The 12687-nt window shown below is 38.6% G+C and overlaps 1 protein-coding gene across 1 annotated transcript in view; it reads right to left on the reverse strand.

The window, feature by feature from the left end:
• The window catches only part of LOXHD1 (lipoxygenase homology PLAT domains 1), a 1115079-nt gene that overhangs the window by 285164 nt on the left and 817228 nt on the right, over positions 1–12687 (reverse strand). The window contains exon 35 of the mRNA XM_086960347.1: positions 5762–5916. Coding sequence (XP_086816473.1) covers positions 5762–5916 — 155 coding nt within the window. The remainder of the gene's footprint in view (positions 1–5761; positions 5917–12687) is intronic.

Below are 12687 nucleotides of genomic sequence, written 5' to 3' on the forward strand. Positions count from 1 at the left end.
GCTTTCATTTTCCTTATTAGTGCGGTTAGGTGTTTAATCGTTGTCAACGGTGCTTGTTCCTCTTGGGCAGCGCTTTCCTGCTGGATGTTCTTCCATTGTCCGGGAGCTGTATCTTTTTGTTCTAGATCTTTTATATTTTTGATTGTTTCTATGTTGATTGGATAGCTCTGGATGTTGTACAGATTGTTAATATAAGCGGCCCAAGTTGTTTCACTTATTCCTATATTGGCTTGTTCACCAGCTACTTTTGAGAGTTTATTTATTATGTTCCAAAATTCTCCACTATTTGAAAGTTTACTTGTTCTTAGAAGGTCCACCCAGATTTCTTCCGTGTGAGCTTTTTTAGCTTTTCTACAATCCTCTTTATATTCTTTCCTCATTTTTTGTATGTCGTTATTATCTACTTCATTTCCTGACCTTCTTTCTGCTGCCCTTATTCTTAATTTTTTCACAATTTCCCTTTTCTTATCTCTTAGTTTGGTGTTATACCATGGCTCTTTGTTTGCTTTGTGACCTTTAATTAGCGGTGTATTTATTGCAAATTTTCCCAGCACAAATTTATGTAGATTTTCCCAATTTGCTATGGGTGATTGGTTTTCCATGCCCATATGACAACTTTCATATTCTAACACTGCGTCCATTATCTCCTTTTTTACTAGGCCCTTGCTTTTGAGTTTTTTCAGTTTGTATATTTCCGGAATTGCGGAAAGAAATCCTAATTTTGTTTTCTCTTCGGTGTTTAACCTCATTATTGTCTCTTGTGGGAAGTGGTCGCTCTCAGGTCGAGTTTGTATACCAAAATATTCTATGTTCTTTTTTAATTCAATGCTTGTTGGGGTGAAATCAATTATGGAGTTCTTTTTCCCACTAGAATAAGTGGTTTTAGCGGGTATGTCTCCCTCCATTTTTCCATTTAGGATTGTTAGACCTAATGTTTCCAGATCGCTCCAGATATTATGGATTTTGTCCTTTTTGTTATTTGTTTTTATTAGATTACAATTGAAGTCACCGGAAATGAATATCTCGTGCGATTGGTAAGTTCTATGTAAGGATTTTATCAAGTTTATCAAAGTGTGAGCCTTTCCGATTTTGGTCGTCTTGTCTGGGTGAATGTATAGATTTATAATAAGTAAACTCCATCCAGGGTTCTTTTTGTTTGCTTTCGGCTCTACTTTGAGCACTTGTATCCAACTCTCTCCTGAGTCGAGCAGTTCTGTTTTCCAGTCGAAATTATTAGTAATGAAGATTGACAGACCTCCCCTTGGGTGTCCATACTTTGCAAATTTTTCTGCCATTATGTGATATTCCTCGTATCCCATGATTTGCCTCGCGGTTACATTCCAGGTTTCCTGGAGTAAAATTATTTCGAATTTACTCAGGTAGTCTGTTGTTTCTCGGTCTTGGGACATTTCTTTGAAACCATGTACGTTCCACGAGCAAATCCTTATCTTTGTTTCTGGTATTGGGGATAAATTGGCATTTGGTTTTCGATTGTTTTGTATCGATTTGCATGCATCAGGATCGATGGGAGTTTAGCGCCTGTGTCAACCAGGTCCAGTCATTGTGTTCCTTCAGACCCTAGTGTAGTTGCTTTGTTTTGGTGCTACTCAGGTCTTGTTCCGAAATAGATTTATTTCTTGCTCTTTTCAGGATTGTTTGAGTTTTTCCCTTTACGTTGTTAGGTTGGGTAGTCTTGTTGATTAATAAGGGGAATGGATATTTTATTGGGGTCAGACGTTCTAAGGTTATTCCCCATTCTGTAAACTGTGTCCTGGTTGAGAATATGAGTTCTGCTATTTCTTTAGATACCCAGGTGGTACTACTTATTTCCGAGCCCATATCCGTATTTCCCTGGATAAATTCTACTGCTTTCAGGTCACTTGTTGTTATCCCCCTTAGTGTTGGTATCTCTTCGATTAATCGAAGGATGTTTCCCCTGTTCAGCGTGTCTGTATTTCCTTTTGTTTGGAATTCCGGCTTGAACAGTAATTTGCATTCTGTTTCCCTTCTTGCTGTTTCAGGGTGTCCGGTTTGATAAATTCTCCTTTTTCCCTCTATTGTATCAAATCGAATGTGGGTTATGTTGTCGTTTTGGTCGGCCATAGTTGTTAGGTCCGGACGAATGGAATCTACTGTGAGTGCTTGCTGTAAGTGGTGTATTTTGTCTTGACCTGTTTGGAAGTTTCCTTCATTTTGGCATGTTTTATTATTTGACTCAGCTTCCTGGTCTCTGCATGTTCTTCCATTATTTCCCGCTGTGATGATCAGGCCAATATTTGATTTCTTCGCTTGGTTGACTTCTGTTTTATGGTTTTGCTCTTTTTCCTTTTTTTCCTTGGTGTATGGTAAATTTCCTTCAGTATGCTGAGTTGATCCTTTGTTGCCCCATGGTTCACATTCCCTTTTTGGATTATTTTCCTTCGTTTTTTGTTGTTCTAACACCTCTATATAATCTGATTTTAGCTTTTTGCTATTTTCATTGGCTTTGTTTATGAGTAACCGTTCCTCGTCTTTTGATTTTCTTTGTGTGTTTGTTATTATTTTGGTTCTGTCTGGAGGTTTTGTTTGTTCCTCTGCTTCGTCTGTGTTTGTTTCTTTGTTTCCGTCTTCTTTGGTTGGAGTGTCTGGAGTTGGAGTGTCTGTGATTGGGTTTATTCTGGCCTCTTTTGTCTTCTGTTTGAAGATGGCAAAGAATTGTTTTGCCTGCTTACTTTTGGTAGCCTTTTTCCTTGCCTTCCTTGCCCGTTTCCGCTGTCTTTTTGTTAGAGGTTCTGATGTACTCGATGAACCCATTGTTTTGTTTTCTACCGGACCTCCCTTTTTTTGGTCGTTTTCATCTGTATCATTTAAAGTTTTTTCTTCCTCGATGTTATGACTTATTCTGTTTTGGTTTCCGTTTTTATTTTCTTCTGTGTTGGGATTTTCACCTTTGTTGGTTTTCCCACTTGTTGCTGCTAATATTTCTTTCAAGATGGCTGGTAAGGTTGCTAATTTGTCTATTATGTCTTTACAAACGCAGTTTTGATCTATTAGTTTCTCTTTCCATTTTTTATCTTCCTCCTTTTCTTTTATAATGTATGACGACATTTTTTCCAGTTTCAAATTTAAAGACGCTGACACATTCTAAGTTGTGGCCAATTATTTTAGATGCCGCACTGCTGAAGAATCATATGGATTTGTAGGGTCCAGTAATAGTGCTTGTTGCACTGCACATTAGTTTTGAACTGCAGCGGTGTACGGTTGGATGCTTTTTGGCAACATGATTCCTTGAAGTTGGTCATTTACTCGTGCAGTACTGTGCGGTGTCAATGCTGGCATTAGTTCCTCCATTGGTGAGTCACACATCTCTGACTCATGCGGAGAGGAACGCAGTATCTTTTCTATTTTTCTATACATGCAAATCCTGATTGCACTATTGTTGGAAAGCTAAACTTATGTTATATGGGTATATGGAATACCTTTCCGTAGTTCAGAAGAGCTGAGATGGCCAAACTTTGATCTTTATCTCACCTCATACTGCTGCCAGTGTCCTCTGTAATGTTCTTTGATATGCAAGTCCTCATTGATGGAATGGTTGATACCATTTTACGGAGATAAACTACAGTTGCTTTTTTTATCCTACTTAAAGTTGCTATAAGTGCTAAGCAGTGAATAAGCACACAACGCTCAGAAGGATCATATTTTTCTGATCTTGTTTTGCCGCTTAACAGGGGTCATGTAGGGTTCCTGGATTTATTGCTCTTCATCCCTGCGATACAAGGTGATTCAAATATAAGGTAAGGTGATGTTTGGAGTGCTGACCATTTTGTACTAAATAACTATAGACCAACTCCTTGCTTCCACTGCCTGCAAAAGTGCTAGAGAAATTGGAGAATATTCAAGTCTTCAACTTTTTGGCAGACACTTCTCTAGTGGAACCTACTCAGTGAGGCTTCAGAGCATATTATAGAACAGACACAGCTCTAGTAGAAGTGGATGAAGAGCTTAGAAAGATCCTGGACCAGGGAGACATGGGTACTGTGGTCCTTTTCGTTCTCTTTGCAGCCTTTGACACTGTCTCTCTTTTCATTCTTTTATATAGACTTCGGGAAGCCATCTTGACTCACACGGTCATAATATAGTTTATATCTTTCTTAGAAACAGAATTCAAACTGCGGTAGCCCTCCGTTTGAAATTACACCCCACAGTATTGAGTGTGCCATTCTATAGGGCACAAAACACATTCCTACGCATTTTAATATATGTATGGCCCCTATAGCAGAAATGATCAGGGCCTATGAGCTGAGTTTGATATCCCATGTGGGCGACACCCAAATTGTGGTGTCAGCAGCACAGAATATGGTGGCATCTGGGAGGAATGTCTTGGCTTGCTTGACAGGGTTTCAATAAAATTGCCTAAAATTCAACAGAAAAGAAAACAGAGGTACTTATGTTTGGCAAGCAGGTCCCGCTCTTAGCGTCCGGATTTGCTAGGTAATCCACCTACACACCAGTGACAAGCAGAAGGAATCTGATGATCCATCTAGACAACTAGTTAACCTGTTTTGCGAATATATAAAAGATCTCACGTTATATACTATAGTTCTGTTATTGCCTACCACCTCGAGGAAGATGGTTGTCCAAGCACTGATTGGCTCGAGATTGAATTATAGAAATGCACAGCATCAGGGTTTTCTGCTGTACCTGCTACAAAAGGCTTTAGATTGTTGAGAAGGTGGCAGCAAGATTAATCCTGGATCTCCCTAAATCCATGTTGGCTGCAAATAAGAAAAGAATCTGGCTGAAGACCATGTTTCTTGCCTATAAAACCTATCGCGGTTTAGGCCCTCCTACCTTAGAAGCAAAATGCATAGATATGTCCCATAAGATGCCCATGTTTGGCAGAATAAGGGCTAGTAGTGGTACCAAAAACGAAACTTACTAGATACGGAGGTAGAGCCTTATACAGTATGGACCCATAGCCTTTGGAACAAACTTCCACAGGAGATGAGATTAAGTAACAACCTGTTATCCTTTCGGAAGCATTTAGGACATTGCTCTTCTCCAAATGATCCTCTTTCTGGCCTTGTGTTTGGGGCCTTCGCTGAGTCACTATGGACATTTTAGCACCGGGGAACCCTTTTGAAGCAATTGCGCTTTAGAAAACCCAATCAGTCAATCGAAATATGAAATAAGGGTACATTCTGAGCTCAGCCATCTCAATCCTTCTGCTTAATCATTATTTGCAACTTCAGGCAGGTCATGTATGATGATAACATGGATATTATTCTGAATGTCAAGAGGTTGAACGTAGGTACTGACCTAGCATCCATTGTAATTCTACAGCTGCATGCTACGAAAATGTTAGACTTTGATTGCTTCCTAGGAGGCAGATATCTAGGTGTTAGTTGTGCTCCACAAACTCTCTCACAAGGACAAATACAGTTCATATTTTCTCACTTTTCCCCCTCATACACAGCTAATGCAATTTCATTTACTTATCTGCTGCATACTTATTGAAATATATCGTGTTCCAATTACCCCAGACGATATGAAGTGAATCTAGGGCCAACTTCTATAACCTGATAACTGAATCCCTATTGCCTTCTCCTAGTAAAACATGCAACATTTGATTTGACAGCTGACCTGTGAGATTCACTACAACATTCTCTAGCATTTTTGCAGTCACTGAGCATTGATCAATCTCTCTTTACAAATAGGAAAACCAAAATAAAAAACACATTCAATTTTATAAATCAAAATCAAAGCCTTTGTTCTGTACCTGTCCTCTTTCAAACTTATTGGAGTTGGCTTCAGACTTGCTGAGTTTTCTCTCTCCTGTGTCACCCAGGTCACCATATATTGTAATGAAAACATTTGCATCAGTTCCAGCACCATAAATGTCTCCGGTGAACACCGATACTTTGTAAGTATGAGCTGCGAAGTGAGTACAAAAAAAGAGATTGCCAAATTAACAGTAAATAGACGCACATCCCTCCTCAGTCCATCTTTCATGGTACAGAGCTTCTGCCCCTTTTCCCTCCCCGCTTTTGCCCCCTCCCCCCAACGTGAGTGGCTGTTATTGTGTCTTCTTGGGGCTCTGGTCTCTGCAGTTATCTGTGGCTTTTGAACTGCAGCTCTTTGACAATGGTCAACTAGTTTTGGTTACTGGAATGATCAGCCTAGTAATTCGGAACATGAATTCCGAAAATCCTTGAAAACCTTCTGTTCTGCTCGTAATTCCCCGCCCACAGAAACTGTTTCACCTTCAATCAGCGCCGGGACACCCCGTTGGGGTAGCTGCGTGCTTTATAAAAGACACAATAATAATAATAATAAGCCAAATGTCAGTCAGCACTTAATAAGGTCAGTTTTCGTTGCCTGTCCAATAGAGATGCCCCAACCATCTTAGGCCTCCTTCCAGCTCGCTACTGCCATGACCGGGACTACTGTTCCATGTAAGGAAATGCTGCTCTCTTACCACCCCATCCCAAAATGTTGCCCCTCCCCAAAATAACTGCTATTGATAAAGGTATTTACTAGTAGTATCTTTAAGACTGTGGAGTCTCTATACATAAAAAGATAGGACAGTTTTATCTATTTATGTGCGGAACCCACGCAGTCGTACAGCGCCATGTTAAGAATCTTTCTTATAATCCGGATGATTAATGATTTTCTAGAGGACCATAAAAACAGTTCCCCTCTTTTTAGACATGTTGCTTTCCTTTTGGAGATGTATATATTAATTTCCAAACTGATGGGGCCTCCATTAGAACCTACAGCTCACCTCAAGGAAGGTAACTTGTCTAGTGGATATACCACTGCCAAGGGGGGTGAGTGAAGTATAGGTCCAATGGTAAATTTGAGAGTTATCACTGAGAACTCATCCCTTTTCAACTTTATTTCACATGCTTAAATCAATCAGACAATTTAATTGCCATTTTCTTTCCTAATCCATCCTCCCCAACAAAGTGATCTATTGATCACTGAGATTTAACACATGCACAAATCAAATCAAATAATTATAACATATCTGCACCATGTTGACCTATTTTAGGCAAACCATTGAAAGGTGGAAAGTGCCTTGAATAACCATGCTAATAGAAATCTATCGGCCCCTTTCTGGCTAGCCAAAAGCTCATTCTAAAAGGGGCACTGCAGTCAATTGCACTCTTATAAGAAGCATCACTAACTCAGAAATATATAAGGCAGCCACCTGGAAGTCAATCTGTACTTTTGGCAGGAAAATCAAATTGATTCTGATGCTAGAGCAGTTGTGGTAGCAAATCAAGCATCTATGTGCAACTTGTTGTCTAACTTTATAATGATGATTTAGCTTCTCCTAGCTTTTCCCTCCACCAGTATTCAAAATGAGATTCCAAATCTATTCTGCTGTTTTTCAATATCCCTTCAACAGTATAAACAAAGAAAAGCAAGGTTTGCTAGCAGTTTGACAGCAAAGAGCACTTTGTCAGGCAGTAATGCATATTCATGAATGAATGCACCTCAAGCTGTGGAAACCATTCAAGGACTTTGTGTTCTAGGCCACAAACAGGAAACATCAATTGGACAGGAAAAAAGGCAGTAGGAATGCACAAAAGACACCTCATCTTTAAGAAACAGTTGGGTATAAAAATGTGGCCTCATAATGGGAGAACACGTATGGGATTATTCCTACACCAGAGGTAGTGTTGTGCTTCACAAGTAACTAAAAAGGACACCAGCTGGAGCCAGAAAAGATTCAAGAAAGCGAAGGCAATTTACAAGGCTCAATTTAAATAGAGATTTCCTTAACAAGCGTGTCTTTCATGCCTTTGAGAAAGGTGAGAAGCCTTTCAGAATTTCCAGCGTCAAGCATATAAAGCACTTCCTGTTACCGTGAATTGTCATGGAGGTGTGCAGCTTTATAAAGGCGAATGGTCTTGATGCAAGTATCTTGAGAGAGAATGATACTTTTATGAATAGCAAGTCTAAGTCTATCAGGAGAGGCAAAATGTGATTCACTGGTCTTCACTACATCTATCAGGTGAGCTGCCAAGTGGAGGATTCCTTTGACAGGGTCAGGAGTGGTCTTGGGTCGACCACCATGCGGAACGTTGCTGATGTCTTGGGATGAGCCACTTGATATTTCTCATTAAATGTAGCTCCGATAAGTCACTTTGACGGGACTGGACATTGCTTTGCCAAGAAATTTGACAGGTAATATGCCCAGTAATTTTCAGTTCTCTTATTCACAGGGATTTTCTGAACAAAGCAAACTAGCTTTTTATAAGGAGTGTTGGGTGTGAAGGAAGAGTTGGCCATCCAGGTATGTTGCTTGGAAAAAAAAAGCTTACAAATGTAGTTTACAAATACAACATTGTGGTAAAACTGGTCATCGTCTGCATAGTAATGACAGATATCCAACGGTCATTTCTGAAAATATTAGCCAGGGGGTTTCACATACGGACAAAAAACTAGGGGAAGTGTCAACAAACCTTGTAGTGCTACAACAAGACAGAGCATGGGGTTTATAAAGACTCTATCTCTTTTTTTTTATTTTTTTTTTTTTTTTTTAAAGTTTTATTGTTTTATTGCAAGGAAATACAGCAGGACGTTATACTAAGCAACATAGACAGAAAAAGAACATGTAAAAAAAAAAAAAAAAAGCAAATTATATGGCAACATTTTGGCAGAAAACAAAATTAGAATAGCAACTGTAGAATACATAAATTTAAATTAAATCCAATCAGCAATTGGTGCCCATATTTTTTCTCCCATAGTTCTTTTTTTAACCCCCTTGAGCTTGTAAATAGCCGATTCCATATTAAACATAAATAATAATTTTTCCTTCCACATAAAAAACGTAGGGGGATCCTGGCTAATCCACTCTTTGGTGATACAAGATCTAATTGCAGCCATACACAGAAAAAGAAAATAAGAGATTGGTCTAGGCCAAGTTACAGTATGATCTATACCTAGCAGTACTAATTCATTAGTTATCTTTATGTTACATTTCAAAATAGTAAATAAAAAAATTTCAATTTCTTGAAACAATAATGATAACTTAGGACAAGAGAAAAACATATGTAATTCATCAGCTGCATACAGTCCGCATCGGCTACATTTCGTACCTGCCATCGTACTCCATTTAACTACTTTTTTGGGAGTATAATAAAGGTTGTGGATACACATAAAGTGTTGGGATTTCATCATCCCGGTTATGAGACATTCTGCAGCCATTTTAATTGACAATAAAACATCGACATTTGCTATACCTAAACTCTTGGACCATTTAGTCTGGCATTGGCCTAGATCATCACCAAATTCCTGCATTAAACTTAAATATATAGGGCCAATTCGAGGTTTCTTTTGTAAAAGTTCTAATAAAGAATTTTTTATCGGTGGCATAAGGGGATGGCCCTGTAAAAAACTGCGAAGTTGTAAGTATTTAAAGAAATCATTTCTACCCACAGAAAAGTTGGTTATTAATTCCTGAAACGAGATCATTTGCCCATTACAAAATAAGTCCCCCACGTACTTTATTCCTTTCTGCTGCCACCTGTGCATAGTTAAATCAAAGAAAACTTCTGGGAATAACTCAGTTGATATAAGAGGAGTATAGAAATTTAATTTCGTTAGTTTAATATGTTTTCGAATTTTCTGCCAGATTCCAAAAGCAGATTTCAAAGTCTTATATTTAGTTTTTTTATAGTAGCTAGGTTCTACTATTCTCAAGAAGCTGCCCTTAACTTTCTCACCCAAAAGCAATTGATAAATTGATGGAGTCTGGCAATCCGCAAGTTCAATTCTATCACCCAAAATGAGAGGATCAATGTATTGTAAAACAGCAGAAAAGTAATAAAACAGAAAATACGGTACATTCCAACCGCCACATTCCTTACTAAGAATCATTTTTTTAGCTGCTTTTCTATGGCGTTTATAGCCCCAAAGGAAACGAAATGTGGTTCTTTCTAAAGTTTTAAGAGAATGTAATGAAAAATCCAAAGGAATTGTTCGAAATAAGTATAGAACCTTCGGTAGGACCAGCATTTTTAAAATGTTAGAACGGCCGAAGAGGGACAATCGCAGATGGTCAAGGCGCTGTAATAGGGTGTTAATTTGAGCAATAATAGGGTTTAAGTTACGCTCTGGAATTTTTTCTATAGGTAGCGAGATTTTAATACCTAAGTAAGTGACTTCAGAAGAAGTGGGAATGTTAGCAGGTAGGTTTTCTCCAGCGCACAAAACTTGGGTCTTATCTAAATTGAGTTTGTAGCCCGAAAAGTATCCAAATTGTTTGGCAATTTGATCAATAATGGGTATAGCTGTTTGAACATCTGTAGTAGAAATCACGATGTCATCGGCGTAAGCAAGGACTCGGTAATTAGTGTTGGCTAAATGTATGGGTTTAATATTCATTTCCGAAAAAAAACGATTAATTAAAGGATCAATATAAAAAGCAAAGAGTAAAGGAGAACAGGGACATCCTTGACGAGTACCTCTAGAAATTAATAAGGGAGAAGATAATTGTCCATTAATGCGAATATATGCTTTAGGGGTAATATATAAAGTTTGCAAGGCTTTAACAATCCCCTGCCCTAGTCCCTTCCTAAACAAAATATCCCAAAGATAGTCCCAAGCAACCCGGTCAAAAGCTTTTTCAGCATCTAAAAAAACTAATCCAATATTAGACCGAGTTGCTTGGGACCAATCCAAAAAAGAAATCACCCGGCGAATATGATCAGCGGTGTCTCTAGCTGGGATAAACCCATGTTGGTATTTAGAGACTAAAGGGGAAATAATATTGGAAAGTCTACCCGCTAGGATTTTAGAAAAGATTTTACTGTCAGAGTTTATAAGTGAAATGGGGCGAAAAGAAGAAGGCAATAAAGGAGGTTTGCCTTTTTTAAGGAACACTGTAATAATAGAATCATGCCACGATTGTGGGCAGTTACCTTGCTGTGCATTTAAACATAACTCTAATAATTCTGTTTTTAATACATTCCTGAAGTGTTTGTAAAATTCTAGGGGAATGGCGTCGGGTCCTGCAGCTTTTCCTGTGGCTAGGGACATTAAAGAGAGTTCTATCTCCTCCCAAGTAAATGGCGAATCAAGTTTCTCCTTCTCTTCAATAGAAAGAGTAGTATTCAATACTGGATTAACAAATTGATTAATCTGGTCTGAGCACTCAGGACGAGCTTCATCCGTATACAACTGAGAATAAAAATCTCTAAAAACTCCCAGAATGTCTTCAGCGCTGCTAACTGTTGTTCCTAAATGATTATCTATTTTATTGATACAAGCATAAGCTGCCTTCTGCCTTGCCCTCTTTGCCAAGATTTTGCCTGAATTTTCACCCACTTCATATAGTTCTGTCCTATATGCAGAGATCTGTTGAGCAAGTTTCGTAGCATGTCGTTGGTAAATCGTATTTTTTAGAGTTACTAATTTCTTTGTAGTATTTTCCGTAGGTAACCCTTGCTTACATAGTTGCATAAGTTCAATTTCTAAAACTCTAAGATTTTTAAGTTCAGAGGTTACCTGGTTTCGTGTCTCTTTTTGTTTACTCAAAGAGTAACTGAGTGTTTCACCCCGAACCCCACATTTAAAAGTATCCCAAACTATTTCTGATGATGTAGTATCTTTATTATTATGAAAAAATTCTGGGATCCAAACGTTCATACGCTCAACATAGCCAGGGTCATAAAGTAATTTGCGGTCAAAGGACCATGCGCGTATAGTATTAACCATATTTAGGGCAAGCTTAATTATTAGAGGATTATGGTCTGAGATGACTTTTGGGAGAACCTCAAATTCAATTTGTGCTGGATCGTCATATAGTCCCTTATAAACAAAAAAGTAGTCTAATCTAAAAAATCTTTGATGTGGTGCAGAAAAAAAAGTATACCCAAATATGTTTCCTCGCTTCTCATGCCCTAAATCAATTAGCCTATACTCTTCGGTGATCCCTTTAAGTGCTAAAAATACCTTCTTCTTCCTCCCCTTGTACGAAGCCCTACTATTAATGTCAAAATTTTCTTCCAAATGCAGATTAAAGTCTCCACAAAAAATAATATTGGGTGACCATTGTGCCAGCTCTATATTTAAAAAGTCCAATGCACCTGCATCGTCCAATATAGCTCCATACAAGGAGCATATAGTAACTAACAAACCTCCAACTTTAAGTTCTGCAATTACCCACCGTCCAGTTGGATCCTCTTTAACTCTTATAACTTCGCCTATTTCACGTCTCTTAAGTATTGCAACCCCACGTGTATTGGAGCCTTGGCGAGTGCATCCTACCACTTCCAACCCAAGATCTTTTAGGGTCCCTCTATTGGGCCACGCGATATGGGTCTCTTGAATGCAAGCTACATCTACCCGCATAGTTGATAGCATCTGGGCGAATATCCCTCTTTTTCTTTTATCATTTAAACCACATATGTTAATAGAACATATTGATAATTTAGCCATTATAAAGTGTATTTGAGTAAACTAAGCTGAACATACACAAATAGGCATCCCCTGCCAAAATTCGATATCTGCCAAAACTAAGCCATGCACAAAAGTCACCTAAACATTCCAACTGTATAACCTTGCACCCCAAAAACAAAAAATCTTCCCACCCTCCCACCCCGTTGTTCCCCCCCACCCCTCCCTTCCCACACCACCCCCCCACCAGAAGCGTAAGGGCTAGTGCCCTCATTGATGGAATGTGAGTATCAG

Source organism: Lissotriton vulgaris, chromosome 3_1 (genome assembly GCF_964263255.1).
Source record: "Lissotriton vulgaris chromosome 3_1, aLisVul1.2, whole genome shotgun sequence".
Taxonomy (NCBI): domain Eukaryota; kingdom Metazoa; phylum Chordata; class Amphibia; order Caudata; family Salamandridae; genus Lissotriton; species Lissotriton vulgaris.